The 21,321-nt window shown below is 43.0% G+C and overlaps 1 protein-coding gene across 2 annotated transcripts in view; it reads left to right on the top strand.

Moving 5' to 3' along the window:
• The window catches only part of tshz3b (teashirt zinc finger homeobox 3b), a 37,471-nt gene extending 20,694 nt beyond the window's left edge, over positions 1–16,777 (top strand). For both annotated transcript variants that reach the window (XM_079339511.1, XM_079339512.1), the window contains one exon: positions 11,445–16,777. In XM_079339511.1, the coding sequence (XP_079195637.1) occupies positions 11,445–15,070 (3,626 nt within the window). In that variant the 3' untranslated portion in view covers positions 15,071–16,777. The remainder of the gene's footprint in view (positions 1–11,444) is intronic.
• The last annotated feature ends 4,544 nt before the right edge of the window (positions 16,778–21,321 follow it).

Genomic DNA, 21,321 nt, shown 5'->3' with positions numbered 1-21,321 from the left:
ACCATGTATGTACTGTAGATGGACACTACAGATGTGACAACTTGCTCAAGGGTTCATTGGCAGCGGCGAGACAAACAAGTGAAAAGTGAAATATGCAATCCCGCGTCTACACTCGTGATTTATTTGACACATCTGCAAAGAGAAACACCTTGCAGGTTCCTCTGTTAGGAAAGTAGCTATTGGCCGTCCTAAAAGTCGCTAAATGACATCATCACCTAATTTGCATAATTAGCAATAAGCATCAATTGTGATGGACGCTGTGGGAGAGCAAAAAAATATGTTGAGAACTACACATGAACTCTCTTCTATTGATTCTTGGTTTTTAGTGTTTGTTTTGCCATTAAAATAGGCCGTCACTTCTGAAAATAAAAAAGTCACTAGATTTGTTTTTTCATTTGCCAGATTTAGTGATAAAGTCTCCAGGTTCACACGAATGCACAGAAGACCCAGAGGGACCTTATTATAAAACTTAAAAACAGGTTTTTGTGAGGCTGTCTAACATCAATTACTACATGTTTTTTTTTTAAATTATGTTCAATGTATTAGCAGTATCTGATGAAATATTTAGATTTCAAATTACACGTTATTGCTACGTAATATGTCCAAACAGACACAAAAGGAGCATTTCAACATTTAAATATACTGACATATTCAAATATAGCCTGCATGTTATCTTTTTTTGCAAAAAAATTCTATCTTCAAAACAGTATGCACTTACTAAAAAGTGTTTGTGTTACTAGCTAGTATAGAAAAGACTACATACGTCCCATAATGCATCACTGCTTAATATTAGCTGATCCTAATGTATAAAGAAAACAAAATGTTGCTTTACGATACTTCTGGATGAAGTGTGTGTTTGGATTAGCAAACCTAAATCTCAACACACGTTGATATGAAATGACAACAGCATCAGATTGTTAATAGCATCAGATTTAGCTGCAGAATCTGAGATTTCTTTTAAGAAGAGCTTTATTCAGCTCTCAGCCGTTAGTCTGTGTGTTTGCATGTGCACGTCTGCTTGTTCCCTTAAGGTCTGGTTGCCATAACAGCACTCTGAGCTTGTGTACCTCCTCGAAGCCTTGTTTGTCTTCTTGCTCTACCTGCAGCCTTGTGACGTGCTTCTTTCAAATAGTCAGGACTTTTTATGTGAAACAAAATAACACATATACTTTAAGGTATAATCCTGTAACCATAGGCACGAGGGTTCAATGTGTGTCTGTGTTAGCAGAATGCACTCACTGTGTTTTTAATTCCAAAATGGTTTATGTATATGGTGAAGTACATGAAAAACTATGGATGTGTATTACGGACATCAACACATTTCATGTTGACTTAATAAGCAGGGTACACACAACGAGATAATCAGCCCGATTTTCTTGACGAGTGAGTTTGAGTGGTTAATTTCGGTTGTTTTTTGGTATTATCTTGGGATAAAAAGCGATTTTTAATAAGCAGCTTTTTTTCTTTCAGATCTAGAGAATGTTAACTCGTTATTACTGGAAATAACCAGATTTGTTATTTAGAGATAACTAAATAAAAAAAGTGTTTCAGAAAATGGCTGAAATTAACTTGAAAAATAGAGTAAAAGAAACGTATGGGCTGCGTTGGGCCTCCATAATGTGCAGCGGAGAGAGACACATACTGACTGAGCAAACAGAAGGCTGGTCCCTTTCTTATGTACATTTCTGATTAAACTCGAGTATTTATTGCATGGTTTCGTTCAAATTTCAATACTCTTCCATGCATGGAGGAATACTGTGCAAACATGTCACCTTACTGTAACCTGAGAAAAAAGCCTTTTGCTGATGATTCCTCCTCTGCTTGGGTGAACATTTGTTTCTCATCAGTGTAGGATTACGACTGTAACACGGACAGTCGCCTCAGAACCTAACGGCATGAAGTCCAGATTTTTAAACATGTCAGCAATAACTGACAACGTTACCCGAACTCTTGTGAAAACAAAAATATATAAAATCACAGAAATTGAATGAAAACAGGACGTGCACTGTGAGTGGGTGTGTGCATGTGAGCAGCCACATTAAAACATGTGTGACTGTGACTCTCAGGCTCATTAAATGAGCCTCATACATGGCTCGGTGCTGTAAACATGCTAATATTTCTTAATGGCGTTCTCCCACATTGATATGCATGTGAACTCGAGGCCGTTAACCCCCTCCTCTCCAACCAACCCCACCCTGCTGCTCATCAACAAAGACCAACACACACATACGTGTGCACTCGCCACCATTATGGGGGCCCCCCTGGCTCTCTATTTTTCCATTAATATCAAGTGATTGAGCGTAACATTAGCAGATAAAGTGGGGACTAAGATGACATATATTCCGTGGATGGAGGAATTAAAGCCTAATATAATCACTCGGCCTTGCGTTGGGAAAAACCACCGTTCGTCACTACGCCTGACATTTTGATTTCCGACGTTTCTAGCACAACAAGCGAGCGGCGGTGACAGATGGAGACTGATTTCTCTTTTAAGTAAAGAGATACTTAAGTGATTATTCATAGGGTTCCCGCACACACACACACACACACACTTCCAAAAATAAACATGCATGCATAGAGTATTGATCCGTTGCCTCTTAAGGAAGGAGGTGTGTGTAGGTGTGTTTGTGGGCGAGTGTGTCTTTAAGCTCTCGGTCCGGCTGGTTATTTTCAGAGCAAGTGGAGAGCACATCAGTTTTTATTAGCTTAATAAATCACCTTTGTTGTCAATCAAGCAGCAGAGAATAATTGGATATGGTTGAAGCCTTGCGTGATGGATTATAAATCATTCAAGATTAAATTAAAAGATAATGCACAAACTTAATGGTTTGTGTTTTGCAGTCTAAATTGCCTCGGAGCAGTGCTGTTTTCCAGCTTTATTGCCAGCCGTTTCTCTTTCCTCTAAAACCCCTCACATTTTACACCTTTTATTGCAAAGACACGTCGCTTCAACAATACTGTTTTTTTTTTTTTTTACGTCTGTGTTCTGTTTGTTGTGCAATTTCATGTTTGAGAATTCTCCGTACTTTGGATGCAGGATGTTGCAGAAGTGCATCTACGTGTAGGTGTTTGTGGATGATGATTTGGTGCGTTGTTTTGTTCACATTCAAAAGCCTGAATCCATCTCTGAGTGGCATTTGCTTTCAATCAGCTCTCAGCAGATGCACCTCAGGCCTGTAGCAGCGATAACCAAAAGAGCGGAAAAAAAGGAATTATTGCACAAGAAGCGGTGGAGAAAAAAAGAAAAGGAAAGAAGGCGATACACAGAGGCAGGCAGGAAGAGACAGAGAAAAGAGCTATATCATGTATATTACGCTCGGGCCGGTGAATTTAAGTGTGTCCGTTTGCGTTGGAACAGAGCGGGCGTTATCATAATCGCCTCCTGCCTACTTGACAGGACCTTAAAGTGATCCTGTCATTTTATTTACACCCAGACCAGTGTGTGATGTACCCAGAAACACACACACACACGTATACACACACACGTACACAAACGTTCCCCCTTCCTAACTTCCCCAGCGAGCTCGGTGGAGTAGGTCGGATGACATCTTTTGATCAGAGCTGTCCAAAGAGATCAGAGCAGACTGGCAGGTAATAGATACCCAGCGACTAACCAGACTCCACTGCAAACAGTGTGGGATTTCTGACGGTGTGCATTTGTGTACCGGGGCAGAAGAAAACAGATATTTCTACTTTTGATTTGAGCCAATCCTGCTCAAATTGCAAAAGCACCGCCATTACTACAAAAGGTACACAACTGCATTGCTGTTTAATGTGTTTTTGTATGCCCTGTATTTAAGTGTGTGACGTGTTCTTGTGTGTGTATGTGTGTGTGTGTGTGTGTGTGTGTGTCTGTGTGTGTGCAGCAGTCTGTGTCCTTCTGAATGTGGACTCTTGGCTTCTCTGCAGGTTAGCTCTTTTGTCTTTCAGACTGAGGAGGATATGTGACAAATATTGAGGAACTAAAGGGAAAGCAAAGGAGCTAATTAGTGCAAGTGAAGGTAGACAAGAGTGAGCATCTGTGTGTGTGTAGGTGTGTGTGTGTGTGTGTGTGTGTGTGTGTGTGTGTGTGTGGACTGGAAGGTGAATTATGAAGAAAAGAGAGAAAAGGGGATAAAGAGGAGGAGCAGCTGAGTGCGAAGTGAGGGTGAAGGAAGTTCAAAGAGAAACGATGCTCTCAGCCCTGATTGGCTAACTCACTGGTGATGGTTTAAGTCCTCTGTTGACGCCCTGTTGTTCGAAGCTGCATTTTAACCCTTTGTTTGTCACTTTAACGCACCACACGTTCGAGTCCTGCCCAACTTTAAACTGTAATCTGCAGAGCACCAACCAGATGTATCAGTGGAGCGGTATGTGATCATTTGTGATCAGCAAGTTTTATGCTAAATGCTAAACTAGCATGTCATGTTGGATGCCAGCGTGGATGACTCATTTTGAAAGAATTAATATTTTTTATTTCATTCGACTTACAAAATCTTTTGAACTTTTTTTTGATGCCATAGTAATTATGCATTTTTATTTATATTACCTTGAATAAAATGTTTGATATCATATTTAGAAATAGCAGAAAAGTATTATCTTCTGTATGTGCTGACACGACTCCCTCTCATCAACCTTGAGTCCTTTCACCCGTTCTTCTCTGAAGCTTCGATTTCATTGATTCCTCAATTCAACAAGCTAGCTTTTTTTCTCTTCACAATAACCCTTACTCCTTTGCAGCTCCTCTATAATTAACTAGCAGCTTTACAGTTGGAGGGAGGTCACATGGAGCACAGCGCTTTACTGCAAGAGTGACTGTGTGTGTGTGTGTGTGTGTGTGTGTGTGTGTGTGTGAGGTTGTAAAATATCCACCTCGCTCGTGTGTGTGTTTAGGATGCCAAGAGTCAGATGAAGCTGAAAATACTGACTTGATAATTAGTTGGCTCACAGTTTAGTTTCCATATTTATAAATAAAATAATATCACTGCTTCAAGACAACATTTAGCTACCACACACACACACACACACACACACACGACAGAGCGTGTCAGTAGCTCTCCAGCCCAGGCGTACACCCTGGTATTGTATTGTATTGTATTGGCAGTGTAACAGCAGCATGTAAATACACTGTCAGCAGCTCCCCATCTGAGTGGCATCAGGAGATGATTAGCCAGGCTAACACTGTTCACTCACACACACACACACACACACACACACATTTACGGACGGACATATACAAGCGTGCTACCACAGCCTCTGTGTTTCTGAATAATCGCAGCATTTCAGTTTGCAGACTGACATAACTGTTGCCACTCCAAATCTAATCTCCCCTCGCTCGTCCTCTCTCTCTCTCTCTCTCTCTCTCTCTCTCTCTCTCTCTCTCTCTGACTGTAACAACCAACACAAGGTGCTGTAAATGCTAATATCATCTCAGCGTTTTTTGAAAGGCGTTTTGCATGTTTGGGACTATCTTGCTGTTCATTACCTGTTATCAGCAGCACTGAGCTGCTTCCACATAAAAATAATTCATGTACAGACACAAGCGTGGAAAATGTACAAATATACTTCATTCAGTTTTTATAGTTTAAAAGTAACATCAACGAAGAGCAGACGTATCTAACCACCATTAATGTAACATTAATGATGATTTTCCAGTACTTCAGGAGTGTGTTCAAACATGAGCGTGTACTTTCACAACTACAATAAATCTGATCAACGCTACAATAAGGGGGGGGGGGGGGGGGGCTGGTTTAGGTCGTGTCTGAAGTCGCTGTTTAATTCCACTCTTTGGAGTGCTGTACAAACTGTGTGAGAGAAATAGTATACTCCATTGATGTCTGGCACAATGTGAAAAGTAGAGTGCAACAAACGGTCTCTGAACCAGCTGCATAGCATCATGCATGCTGTGAAAAGGAATATCGTGGACGTACAAGAGTAGTGTGACCAGCGTGCAGCAGCTGACATCGTTCTCTCACCACACAATCACGACACAATCTTACACAGAGAGCTCGCCATTTAGAAAGTAGAGGAAAAAGAGCCACTGTGTAGTTTCAGACTTTATCTCTGACAAGTAGCGACCTCGAAGCGTCCTCTCACTGTTTGTTTCACAGAATCGTGCATTAAATGAAGTTATGGAATTAACCCAAAAAAAAACAAAAAAAGTACTTTTTAATGTCTCAAGTAGTATCATTGAAAAATATGTAACATCTATTGAGTATTACAACTGTAATTTAACATTTGATAACTGCAGTTTGTCAATGACTCATGACTCAATATGTAAATGGTAAATGGACTTGAGCTTGTATAGCGCTTTTCTAGTCTTCCGACTACTCAAAGCGCTTTTACACCTACCCATCACACCTACCCATTCACACCCATTCACACTGATGGGCTGGATATGTGGCCCATCCAGTATCTATACATTCATGCCACATTCATACGCCCCAGACGCAGCAGGGGGAGCAATTTGGGGTTAAGTGTCTTGCCCAAGGACACATCGGACATGTTGCTCGCAGGAGCTGGGGATCGAACCCTCAACCTTCCAATTGAGGGGCGACGACTCTACCAACTGAGCCACAGCCGCCCTGTGCGGTGATGTTTCCAACAACATGGAGAAACGTCGGCGCGTCATATTCCAGCGATACTGTAAATATGTTACAAGGTTGGTAAGTCACGTCGGCCCGTCGAAGGAACGGCTCCATTCGTCAGGCGTCTGGGTCGATCAAACATCTCCCGGGATCAATGGCACGCCTCGCCAATCCCAAGGCCATCACCGCAGACAGCCATGCCCCTTTAACCAGCCTCACTACACACACACACACACACACTAATCTGAGCACGTACGTCAGATCACAATAATCAAGCATTATCGATCTCAGATTCAATTAACTTCATTAATGTGGTTTGCTCTGGTGATTGGGGAGGGAGGGAGGAGGTGAGATTATAGGATCTCATCAAGTGGGAAATGGTGCAGGGGGTTAGATTCAGTGTAACACATATATGAAAAGCAATTATCCACACACGCTCACGCTTAAGGTGTATGAAAGCAAATTCACATGGCAGCTGCTTTAATCTCATCATACAGGCCTGTCTCCGGCTTTGTCTCGACAAAAATGTTGCTTAGCATGAGACTGATGTGGGCAGTCTGCTTCTCTGTCACACACACACACACACACAGCCCACCAATGAAACTCCAGGGTCCAAGCCGAAGTGTAAACAGACAGCGCTGACGTGCCTGTGTGTCTGATAGGGCTGTTAAGTGGTTATATAAGCATGATAAACTGTTTCCTAACATCATAACATCTGCACAGTGCAGAAGCATTTCCTCACTTTTCACACACGCAGGAACACCGACTCACACTGCCCTCCACTTCTTCATAATCTAATTATTTTAATAAGATTAGAAGTTTGTTCTATCCACCTCCATTTGAGGTTTATAATCAGAAGTATTCGCAGAGGTTTGTAGACGCCATGAATCGTTTCCTCTCCCAGAAACAACATTGGTATTTTTCTGGCTCGTCTGCGTTTCAGAACCAGTGATCTCTCCCAGCCTGTTCCTCTGATACTGAGATCAAAACCCTCTCATCCACCCTGCTGACAATTCATCTGGAACTGGCTCTCTCTCTCTTGCTACTAATTAAAAGAGCACCTGTATACCTGTAGTGTTTGGCCCAGGCTTCCTCTCCGGTGTGTTTCTGTGTTAATACCTCCGTATCCCGGCTCAAAGGGCGTTCACCCTCGCAGCTTGGACTCAAGCCAGTGACCGTGGGGATCGTCTCTGCATGTTCATGTTTGTGATTTTGTGTGTGACAGTCTTGACTTCCTTCCAAGATGTGCCTTCCCCCTTACTTACAGCCCCTTCGTCTCTCATCTTTCACATGTATCTGTCTCCTTCTTTTCCACATGCAGTTTGGAGCTTCAGCAATACGACAATACAAAACCATTCAGGGGATTTCTTTTTTCTTGTTTTGCCTACCTGAATTACAAATTGAAACCTTTTCGTGACAAGATTTGGGCCTCTTTAAACCTCCTCTAAGGGGCATGTGAAAGATGGAAAAGGAACAGATAATTTGGGACATTTTTCCAGTGTCAAAAAAAATGTAGAAGAAAAAAAAACAAAAAAACAACACGTGTTAGATAAGACTGAGGTGTGAGGTTATTCTCAGTTCATTTAATGATGCAATGACCTGCTATGACAGTGCTGACTGCACATGAGATGGGCAGGCTTCATCATGCTGTGTGATTGTGAAAACTACTTGGGAAGGTTGCAGAGAGGGCAGATAAAACACTGGATGTGAATGAGGAATGATAAAATAAGATGGTTTCAATCTGTCCATCTCGAACAAGTCACAGTAATGTGATCGTTTGTGGACTTGACTGATCTGATATCATTTTTATTGATAGTACTGATCAAAACACATGGGATTGGATCACAATGAGAGCTAAGTGGGTGACAGTAATGAATGCACTCTTAAGGTTATCTGCAGAGCGGCTTGCACAAGCTTGGGGTCTGCATTTGTTTTTTTTGTAGATAATGTCAAGGAAAAGGAAGCGCATTTAACATTTTCACAACATACAATTTAAAACAATTTCAGGTACATGTAATGAGTAATAAGAATGTGCAGAACAATGATGCAGACTAATAAAATGTTCCGCTGTCATTACGCCCTTGTACTTACACATCACATCCGTAACGGCCCAACATTGGTCCAGCGTGTGAGCTTCACACACACCATGTTCTCTGCCACGCCGGTTCACCTCCACTCCCTCTACATATCTGTGACTAGCCTTTGAAAGTCTTCTGCATCTGTGTGTTACACACTGCACGGGTCAAGTGAGCTGGGCAGGACTCTGAGACCGAAGTCACTCCCAGTGGCCCTGTCGCCATTCATCTGACGTGTGTGAGTGAATGGTTAAATAAGAGAGCAATTGCGAAATGCCATTTTACCATTTGGTTTTAACACTTCACCCACTCAATGTCAACATGTTTCAATATTCCAACACCCTCTTACCTCAAACAAGTCAAGAAATCAGAGGTACATTTCATGCTCCATGTATCCTACACACCAAGCTTTCATTCAGCGCACACCGGTCCTGCTGGCAAACAATGTTCTCTCCCTGATCCGCTGCATGTCTCACTATACATATCACACATTTGCAGGTACACACACACACGCACACACACACACACACACACACACACACACACACACACACACCATGTCTTTATTACACAAAGGCAGCTAATTTGAAAGGGAGTGTGTGATTTCACATTGATGTTTGGCCTTGATGAGAGTGCCGGGCTGCTGTGTTCGGCTGTTTCCTCAGCCAGAGCATTGTTCTCTTAAACAGCTGTCGTTTTGGCTGATTCAGAACAGATGGCATGTACATGTGGGTTTGCTCGGCTGCACATATGTGCGGGCGGGTGGATGTGTCTCTGAGACAGAGTGGTGGAGAGAGAGAGAGAGGGGGGGTGCAGGTATGTGTTTGTGAATGTGTGTGTGTGCATCTGTTTGATGTTCATACATTTTAAACCAAGCAGTCACAATAGATCATGAAGGTTTTAAATAGTTCTAGTCCAAGAAATACAAAATAAACAAAAGTAAATGGTATGGTGTGTATCGCGATCATGTGAAACTGTTGTTTTTAGATCGCTCATGACAGCTTTAGCTCGTAATATGAGAAATCATGGATGAGATGTTTCAGTTTGATCTTTTTTGTTTTTCTAAACGCTGAAGGAGAATTCATGTTCCACAGAGGAGCTCCTGAGAGCGCCTGAAGGCAGAGAGCTGTTGGGCTACAGCAGTTACAGTACAATTTGTGTGTGTGTGTGTGTGTGCGTGTGTTGTGTAATGGGCTCTGGGATATCTGTGTCTCTGTGCATATGTTTGTCCCACGGTGGTGTCGTATCATTGCCGGTGGCAACTAGCACCCTGACAATGACAGAGACTCATCTGTGTGTTGCAGCAGATGCAGCGCTCGCATAAACACACACACACACACACACACACACACACACACCATCACACAACTTGCAGTGCGCAGTTAGAAATTGGAGTCGGCAACAGCTGAGGTGTGTTGTATGATATGTCTAAGAGGGTTATGAGGGAATCGCTTGTGTCCATTTCCACTAAACTTAAGTGACAGTTTAAATCTCAAACTTTTTATTTTTGTCCCTTGTAGCTGTCCATGAAGAATTTCGACATGCACATGTAAACTTTTGTTTCTTGTACTTCACTGCTCTGTGTTTAGTGGTAGATTATGTGCCACACCCATCCTGCTGACCGGCTCACTCTGTGTTTACATACCAGCTCAGATGAGTGATGGCCTGTTACACAGAGGAATGTTAGGCACAAGGCCGCTGACGATAACACACACGTTCATCTTCTTTGCAGAGGTAGCTGCTGTAATAGGAGATTTGTGTTTTCCCGTGTTTGCATTAATTGTTATTCACAAACCTTTAATCTCAAAGAATGAGCATGTCGCGTTTCTCCTCTGATGCTGTTTTATCTTTGTGATAGACTTATTAACAAAAGAAAACATTCATAGATGTGGAAATTGGCAAGGCTGTGATTTGTCTGGATACATATTTTCTCTGTATGGTTTCCATTTTATTATACTTAAACTAGAAGGATTTGAATATAAATTGAAAGCCTCAAGCCCACTCCCTGAAGCTAAACTGTAAATAATAACTCTAAACTTTTTCTAATCTTTGGTAATTGAAGCAAATGGGTTTTGCAGGGAGAGATTTGTTGCAGGCAAACGTACATACATTCATTTTTATTTACGAGGAGGCGAGGGCTGAGCAGTGTAATGAGTGAAAATGCATGCTTAATTTAAATGGCGAGTGTGTCTGTTAGGGAATGCATTAGAGTCTGCAGAAGAAGCGTAAGACATATTAATTGACAGACAGGAACCGCTGTCTCCGAGGTTGATACAAGTAATTTATTACTTCAGAAACGAATGCCACCGCCAGAATGTGCTTCATTAATTTCAAATTTAGTTTTAATTTCAAGCTGTTGCCCCTTGAGAAGAATAAGGTGGCAAGTTCTGTTTGAAGAGACATTTTTCCCCTCTCTCTCCTTCCCTTCCCTCCCTCCCTCCATATTTCTCTCTCTGACTGTCTCTGATTTTCTGCAGTACAGAACAAAGACCTGGGGGTGGGGGGCTGGGGGGGGATAGGGAGGGGGCGGTGACTTAATTCCAATTTGGAAACAATGTCAATGTAAAACGGAGAATATGAAACAGTAATACAGCAACATTTAATGATTAGAAATACTTTGTCTTGTCTGGATGATAGCTGTTTTTGGGAAGACAGTATGAATGCTGTGTGTTTCTATCACTCCCCCGAAGGTTGAAGTAACATGAATACTGAGTTAAGAATCTCTATCATTAGATATTCTGTCAGCTGTTCTAACGAATGTGTTTCTGTCTCTCTTTGTCTTTTCTCCTCTCCATCTGAGTAGCGTATGTCCCTGAAGATGAGAAGGAAGCAGCCCTGTTGGATGAGGATCTGGATGGAGATGACTCAGGTCACGAAGGTGAAGAGCCTGCAGCCAAGTTCCTATGTCAGGACAAGGACTTTCTCCTCAAGGACAGGCCAGGATCCACCGGCTTCCATGACTCCCCTAATGCTGCGGACTTTTCCGGTCAGGAACTGGACAGTGAGTCTCACCTCAGTGAATCCAGTGACAGAATGTCTGACTTTGAGAGCTCCTCTCTTAAAAACGAGGACGATGTCCTCCTCACTAAAGACCCCGCCAATGTCCTTTCCTTGTCTTCCTCAACTGCAATGATGGCTGCTGCCAATGTCGCCGCCCCGGTAAGTGGAGATGAGGCCATGTTAGCAACAACAGGCTCTGTGGCTGACAGCCTGGAGAAGATGAAGGCCATTTACACTTCTTTCCTGACCAACTCCTATTGGTCCACACTCAACCTGAACCTGAGCCAGCCCCCTGCAGAGAAACCCCCTCGCAGTCACAGCAGCAGCAGTAGTAGCAGTAGTAGCAGTAGCTGTGGAAGTGGAGGCTATGACTGGCACCAGACAGCTATGGCTAAAACCCTGCAGCAGGCCTCACAGAACCACCACAACAGACTGAGCATGGTTCAGCATCCCACAGTTGCAGTATCCACGGGATCTACAGAGCCAAACCTCTTTAGTACTGTCCAACTTTACCGGCAGAGCTCCAAGCTGTATGGCTCCATATTCACTGGTGCCAGCAAATTCCGCTGTAAGGACTGCAGCGCGGCCTACGATACACTGGTGGGGCTCACGGTACACATGAACGAGACAGGCCATTACCGTGACGATAACCATGAGACAGATAGCGAGGGTACCAAACGGTGGTCAAAACCCAGAAAGCGTTCCTTACTGGAGATGGAGGGGAAGGAGGATGCACAGAAAGTTCTGAAATGTATGTACTGTGGGCACTCCTTTGAATCCCTTCAGGATCTGAGTGTCCACATGATTAAGACGAAACACTACCAGAAAGTGCCTCTGAAAGAGCCTGTAACACCAGTGGCAGCTAAGATTATCTCCTCTGCTCGAAAGAGAGCCCCTATTGATCTAGATATCCCCAGCTCACCTGACTCTAATGGAGGGGCCACTCCTAAGCCCACCTCCCTTAATGACTCTAATGACATACTTCAGAAGGTAACCAACCCTTACATCACACCTAACAACCGCTACGGACACCAGAATGGTGCCAGTTATGCCTGGCAGTTTGAATCCAGGAAGTCACAGATCCTCAAATGCATGGAGTGTGGCAGCTCTCATGACACTCTGCAGGAGCTGACTGCTCACATGATGGTGACAGGACACTTTATTAAAGTCACCAACTCTGCTATTAAGAAAGGCAAGCCAATTATTGAGACGTCCACCCCAACCCCTCTACCCAATATAGCAGTTGAAGAAAAGTTCCAGTCTGTTCCGCTGGCCGCCACGACCTTCTCACCACCACCTGCCCCCGTGCCCCCTCCAACCAGCATCTCCCCAATTGCCATGATTGTGGATATAAAAAAGGAAGAGGAGGAGGAGTGCACTAATGAGGCGATTATCAACAATGGTAATCTCAACAAGGAGAAGAAGGCAGGAGGTGACGATGAGGCAGAGGAGAAGTTTGACATTTCGTCAAAATACAGTTATCTGACTGAAGAGGATCTGGATGAAAGTCCAAAAGGTGGTCTTGACATCCTAAAGTCTTTGGAGAACACAGTGACTTCAGCAATTAATAAAGCCCAGAATGGAGCTCCAAGCTGGGGCGGTTATCCCAGTATCCATGCTGCCTACCAGCTCCCGAACATCATGAAACTGTCTCTTGGCAACACGGGGAAGAGCTCTCCTCTTAAATATATCTTCCCTGGAGGTGAGCTCCTCTCTCCCACCGGTAAGAGCCAGCCCTTGATGTCACCATCCAGCCGCCAGACCTCCCCGCTGGCCAAAAACAACTTTCATGCAATGGAGGAGCTCGTCAAGAAAGTGACAGAAAAAGTGGCCAAGGTTGAGGAGAAAATGAGAGAACCGAGCAGTGCTGCGAGGGCATCTCCACTGAGACGTACCACTCCCTCACCCTGCAACAGCGAGGCGGGGGACTCAGCCCGAGGAGAGTCCCCCAAAGACAACGGAGTGAAAAGCTGTAAAACGCCTGAGAATTCAAGTAAAGTGGAAAAAATGGCCGACGATGGAAGTGGAACCAATCACAGAGAGTCAAACGGTGACATTTCCATGAAGCAGTCTGTGGAGAACGGCGTGGAATCCAGTGCTGGGACATCACCGTTGTCTGCCTCCCTGTGTGGCAGTACAGCCATCATCACAGACCATCCACCTCCTGAACAGCCATTTGTCAACCCTCTCAGTGCACTGCAGTCAGTAATGAACGTTCACTTGGGGAAGGCAGCTAAGCCTGCCCTGCCCTCCCTTGACCCCATGAGTATGCTGTTCAAGATGAGCAATAGCTTGGCAGAGAAAGCAGCAGTGGCTGCTTCCACCCCACCAGCACATACCAAAAAGCCTGGTAATGACCACTTAGACCGCTATTTCTACCAGCCACATCCAAGCAATGATCAGCCCATTGATCTCACCAAAGGCAAAAATGCTGACAAAAACAGCAGCACTGGCTCTTTGGGTTCAACAGCTCTGTCTTCTGCCACTTCCACCCCCTCCTCGATTTCTCCCTCTGCCACCCTCACTATGACCAAAGCCTCAGCTGCAGTAGCTTCCTTCATGTCTACCTCTCCCTTGAGAGAAAACGCTCTGTCGGATATCTCTGACATGTTGAGGAACCTGACAGAGAGTCAGGCTGTCTCTAAATCCTCCACACCGACCAGCTTCTCTGAGCGCTCTGAGATAGAAGGTGTGACACAGGAGGATATGGAAGATATTTCACCGGCCCAGAAACGAAAAGGGCGTCAGTCAAACTGGAATCCTCAACACCTCCTCATCCTTCAAGCCCAGTTTGCTTCCAGTCTGCGACAAACAAGCGACGGAAAGTACATAATGTCGGACCTGAGCCCACAAGAGAGGATGCACATCTCCCGTTTCACTGGCCTCTCGATGACTACGATATCACACTGGTTGGCCAATGTCAAGTACCAGCTGAGGAGAACTGGTGGCACCAAGTTCTTGAAAAACTTGGATTCCGGTCACCCAGTGTTCTTCTGCAGTGATTGCGCCTCTCAAATCCGTTCACCGTCCACCTATGTCAGCCATTTGGAATCCCACTTGGGTTTTCGTCTGCGAGATCTGGCCAAGCTCTCTGGGGAGCAGCTGCTCAGCCAGATATCACAGCATCACCATCAACGCCACACCAAAGGACTATCTGAAAAACTGATCTCAAATCTTAACCTTTCCAGCCACCCTTTGTCCTCCTCTCTACCCATCTCCCTGACCTCATCCTTAATCACCTCCCTGCCCTCGACTAAATCCCCATCACCCTCCCCTGACAATGATGATGACAGTGGGGCCATGTACCAGTGCAAGCTCTGCAACCGGACTTTTGCAAGCAAGCATGCGGTCAAGCTTCACCTGAGCAAAACTCATGGGAAGTCCCCTGAGGACCATCTCATGTACGTGAGTGAGCTGGAGAAACAGTAGCACTGGTTGGGGACGATGCTGCGCTCTTTTGTAATGGCTCACTTTCTTGCTCTGTGTCTTTTTGCATTTCACAAACATTTCTTTCAAAAAAAGTAGAAAGGGATTACTATTGTGATGGAACTGCACAAAGATGCCATAAAACTACTGCTTTCAATTTCAGCACATGGTTTTCAATTTTGTGTAGTAGTCGATTTTCATTTGTTTGTATGTGAGAATGACTCACTCCTGCCCAAGACGTTTGATTTAAGTGGTTACCTTTGACAGAATAGAGACTTTTGTCAACGTGTGGAAGTGGGGACTGTTGTCATGGGAAAGAGAAAGTTTATGAAGGTTTAAAAAATGAGATTATTAAATGAAGTGGTGTGTATTTTGAAACTTCTGTAAATGGAATTTAGGTCCTTTATATTTTGGCATCACGGGTGTGATAAGAAGCATGCATTAATGAAACTGTTTGGTTAAACATTTTATAACTAAATCTAGTGCACTTTCCATTTTTAATGTTTTTTTTTAATTATTATTTTATACCCATGCTCTTTCTCTCTGTTTTTTTTTTTTTTCCGCACTGGAGTCAGCATTTGAATTTAACCCTCTGAGTACGTAAAAGCACTTCTACACCGAAGATAGTTTGGACTTAATATTTGGGAATCATCTAGATGGACAATGTTTGCCAGATGTTCAGTATATTAAGTCTAATCCAAGATATTAAAAAAACAAACAAAACAAAAAAAACACTTTTTCAAAAGACAGATTTTCTTTTTACTGCAAGGTTTTCATCTTGGGCTTAATATTTGCAAATTTTGCAAAAGCATCGTAGCTTTGTGATAAAAAGGAACCGAAAAAAAAAAAGGGATGTTTGGCCGATCAGGGACCTATATAAATTCAGGTCTGTGTACAATATGTAAATAAAAATGTAAGAACTAATTCCTGTCTAAATTATGCATCATTTCTATATTTTTAATTTAAAAGGATTATGACTATCTGCTGGTGCACAGTATATGAAGACGTGAAATAAATTGTTTTGCACAATAGTTTTATAAATGTGTTATTTAAGCGAAAGGATACGGAAAAAAAAGACAAGTAGCAAAAGGATGACAACAGGTGATTCTTTCCTCCCACACTCGTGCTCAAAGGGTTAAAGACTGTTTTTACCAGACACTACTCGACATGTGCCGCTGTATGAACACTAAACAGATTATTGAAGGTTGTACAAAAAAAGATGTGACTTTATGAAGATATTTCACATGTAAACTGTTATTTATAAGCACTCTGGGTTGTTTCATATTGTTGAATGCCTTTTTCAATTGGTCCTATGTTTTTTTTTGTTTTTTTTTTCTGTTCTGCCTAATTACTCTGCCATGATTCCACACTGCAGCTTTATCTTTTTGGAGATATGAAAGGTAACCATGGTTACACTAACCTCCTGAGTGACAAGTTCTGCTACATGTTGGCAGTTCATTTGCTGAAGTAACTGACAGCTGCCAGTGTAGAGAAATAAGAAAAAAAAGAATCCTTATGTGTAAAATATCGGCATGTAAACAGCACAGATACTGTAATGCATTCTGTGCCGTTTGTCTTTTTCATTTCGTTCTCTCGTTTTCGATTGTTGTTGTTCTTGACAATGATCCCCCCCCCCATTATATGACTTCATATAACCTTGTTTTCTACTGCAGCATTAAAAAAAAGGAAACTGTTTTTTGCAAAAAATAATGTGTGCGCATCGTATGTCATGGCTATCAATTATGTGTGTGCTATGCAGTCCCTAATGAGCACATTAGACTGGGAGTGTGTCAACGTCTGTCTGTGACGAGCTGCAGACTACTTTACAATGAGTGGCAGCCACGGGGCTGTGTGGGACACACACACACACACACACACACACACACACACACACACACACACACACACACACAGATGGCATCAGTGCGGGACTTTCCTTATAGCCTAGTCTGTTGTCCTATTGCCACAGACAAGTCAAATTGTGCAAGTGTAAGGCCAAGTCTGCACTAAAGACCTTAGAAACAGTGAAAAATGCCACAATGACTAAAATAAAAAACATTTTCCATTGTAATTTGGAAGTTGGGCCAATGGAGCAAACAAAGCGGGCTGCACAGTCATCTTCTGCATCATTCAACAGAGGATATGGAAGTCTAAAAACACAGAAGAACAACTTGTCCATCCGTGCTTCAGGCTCTTTTATTAACTCTGAAGTCCATTTTGTGACTTCTCTCCACGAGGTAAGACACCTGGCAGACATATTTGTTCAGGCTTCATGGGAGAAGACAACAAATGGTTACAGGATGAGCTTATCCACAGCCAAGGTATCCATCGGTTATCTGGCTTCACTCGCTCTAATAAAAGGGACATTTAGCGATCTTAAACGGTTTTCAGCTTCATAAGAACACCAAGAGTTTCACATAAACATGGATTGTGTTAGCGGCACATAAACACGAGAGGCAAAACGTCCTCAAAATCTTCAAACAGTCCGGTTCTCTTTGGATCAATCATCGAATGAAGTCAAAGCAAATATGAACACATTTAAACAAATACTCCAGACTGAATGAAATACAGCTGCTGCAACTAATGCAGGAAAAACAATCTTTGAATGTGAAAACACAAACCACGGCTCACGATGTCTCATAATCATCACAATGAAATGTTCTGATACATGGATTACGTTCTCCTACCTGGCTTATGTAGCTTTAATATTTCAGACTATACGGAGCGGGATGTGCGTTATAAAAAGGAACATGAACTCACAGGCTGATTTAAAGGTTAATTTTTCATCTGAAACGTACAAAAGAAGAACGCTTCAGTCCTTTGATTAGTGATATGTTGCAGGATGATACCTGTAAAGCTTTAATGATGTCGTTCACCTTCATCATATCTTTTGTATTTATATATATTTTATGGAAAAATCAAACGGTGAAGACAAAGTTTTGTTTCTCAACCAGCAACTCTCCAGAGAAGGTCAGAGAGCTCTGCATGTGAGGAAAGATCTGCAGGACTGGTCAGTAGGCATCATCCTGAGGAAACCTGCTGACGAGCAGGTTAGGAGTTCAGCACAAGTTATAACATCGGTCTAGCTCATGCTAATAAGTGAACCACCTCTGTAGTACTGGCTACCAGGAGTTATCCCTGAAGCTACCTCGATAACACAAAGTCCTGTGTCGTTAGTAAGTGCACAAAGTCATTTCAAGAATTTAAGTGTTAATTATTGTCTCTGTCCTTGAGCTTCAACATTGTGATGTGTGCTGCAGTAAGACAAAGATGAAGCTGATTGGCCCAAGAGTTCAAGTTCAGAGGTGGAAGAGATCTACGAGAGCTGACCCGAAGACCGGAATGAGAATCGAGACGTTTTACTACAGATAAAGGAATGAGAAAGAGGAACCGGCACATTCATCACCAAGACTCACACAAACCTGCTTCTTCAAACATACACGTGTACTATGCAAACCAACACAGTGCAAACATAAAGAAAGTGACAAAGTGCTCTGGTGCTGAACTACATCACTTGTTCTGCTCCTTACTGCCACGAATATACCGTGCCGTAAAAACGCATACATGGGCACCAGGCGAGTATATCAAATTATCTTCTCTGCTTCACACATGCACACTTACATTCACAAAGGCCACACACTCACACACACACACACACACACACACACACACAAGTATAAGCCAGGTATAAGGACTTCATCTGCAGTGACAAGGTGCCACTGTGTGTGAAAATGTCAGCCTTCAACAATGCAGCCTGAAGTCTGGCACCATATTTAAGGCTCTCATTAGCCTCAAAGAAAATATGCGTGAAATTGAAGTGTAAGAAAGCCTTTCCTCCTCTCTCTGTGCCTTCACATCCTGTGAGGAGAGGCAAGGGCTTATTAAGGTTCAAAACTAGCACGAGGGGAACAAACAGTGAAATGTTTTCACATGCATGGACTCACTGCATCTCCAAGTATAATCATAACATACTTGAATTAAAGTTAGAAAGGTTAAATAATAAAGAAAACACAAATGTTTGTGATGCTCATTCACATGTTTAAATTCTTCACAAAGATAATTCAAGTTTTTTATATATAAGTTATCCTTGGTTGCTTTAAGTAATCCAGTGTTGACTTTGATAAAGCGTTTTCTCCATTATAAGGTCACCAACGTTCAAACACATGCAGAACTAATAAGCTCCCTATTGTCTCCATGCAGGGGCGTGTGCAGACACTGACTGGGGCTTCATGCAGGCCCCGCATTTGTGAGTTTCACTTATCACCCTTTCTGCATTAATCAAATCGACTTAAACCAGGAAACATCCCCAAATGTGGCAACATACAGTGTATAGTACATCTATGTAGGTGAATTTATTGAGGACACAAAGGTGAGATTTACGTTTTGAAAGTTACCATGTCACACTTTTGTCTGCAAATTAAAAAAGGAATATCAAAGTGAACTCAAAGTATTAAAAAAAATGCAAACTCCTGCACACACTGTCTAAATGAATGAATTTATCGCTGGTTAGCTTATTGCAATTGTGGCAATGTGCAGGAATTTTCTTGGACATTATTATAGTCTTATTTCTTTCCTATGCACCTGTCCCGTGAAGTAAATGTGCAAAGTGTTTATCTACAAGTTAAGGGACTAACAGAAAGAAAGAAATGCAACACTTACATTCTGCTGCACACAACACAGCCCTCATAGCAGATTTTAATGTCTCGCCTCTTACTAGAATGTTTTGGTGGTCAGTACCATTTCAAGCCACCCCTCTGGACACACCTCTGTCTCAACATGTATTTCAGGACAAATGAGCAAAATGTCAGCTAGCAGCTAATTGTCCTGATGCTCGGGGTTGTCACTGAGTTTTTTTTTTGTTTTTTTAAGATTTATTTTTGGCCTTTTTGCCTTTATTGATTGAGAGGAAAGTGGATAGAGCCGGAAATAAGGGAGAGAGCGACATGCGGGAAAGGAGCCACAGGCCGGACGCGAACCCGGGCCGCCCGTGCGAGCAGCATAGCCTCGCTACATGGGACGCGCGCTGCGCCACCAGCGCCCCTTGTCACTGAGTTTTTGAGCATGCTGAGTTAGCATTGAGATCAAAGCACTGCTGTGCTGAGCTGCAGTCTCACTTTGCCCACTGTGTACTGAAGCATGTCGTGCTGCACCCAGTAACAAAGAAGAAACACAATTAAATAGACAAAATGCAACAGTGTCAAAAGTACATCAACCTAACAAGATGTCTCACATGATGTCATGTTACAGTATAAAACATAATTACCAAATATCACAACACAAACGTGAAAATAATCTGTCTCACAATAATGCTAAATAATTTATGTCATGATGTGATTTGACAAAATTCATCATATTTCAATCTTTTCACATCCAAAGACGAGACAAGCGTGGGAGTGATGCTTTGGACATTTTGAGACTTGAGCTTCTTGTAGAGTACTTTTCTTGTCTTCTGACTCCTCAGAGCTCTTTGACACTGCAGGTTCACACCGACACATTCACACACTGATGCTCGAGGCTGTTGTGTGAAGAGACCATCAGAAGTTACTCATCCCATTCATACACATTTATACTCTGCCAACGAAGCAGCGGGAGCAACTTGGGGTTGTATGTCTTTTCCAAGGACACATCGGACATGTGGCTGCAGGAGCTGGGGATCGAACCCTCGACCTTTCAGGTGACAGACTCTTTATAAACTGAGCCACAGCCAGCTCTCTCATCTACCCTGAAGTACAATATGTTCACATAAGACTTCTACAACACGCAATTAAATATAAATGCTTATTCTAAAAGTAGGAGTTGGGAAAGGACTACACAGCCTGCAGCCCCACTCTGCCAGTGAATATTAACATCTTTATAGTGTTTTTTGGAGACAGGGCTATGTGCCAACACACCACACCCTCATTGTAGCCAACACAATACAACCGTCAGAATCTCCCAGGAACACAGAGAGAGCCTCCACAACAGTAAGCAGCTCACCAGCGTTTGAGAAAGGTGTGCTGCGGATCCAGATAGCTTTATCTAAAGCAGGGGGGCTGATGGGAGGGTGGGAATACAAGCTCCGAGGAGCTACTCCTCACAATGGAATCACAACTACATAACACAAATAAAGCCAGGGTACAAGCGAGCACAATCCGAACACAAAGACACACAGGGACAGCGGCCCGTCTCGCTGTCGCTTGATTCCTTTTCTGTTCCCATTTCTTCTCTCTGGTGATCTTTCTTTTACTTCCACACACTCAGTCAAACTCAAACAC

This window comes from Symphodus melops (assembly GCF_947650265.1).
Source record: "Symphodus melops genome assembly, chromosome: 3".
NCBI classification, from domain to species: domain Eukaryota; kingdom Metazoa; phylum Chordata; class Actinopteri; order Labriformes; family Labridae; genus Symphodus; species Symphodus melops.
The sequence above is the reverse complement of the archived record's forward strand: the minus strand, read 5'-3'. Positions and strand labels throughout refer to the sequence as shown.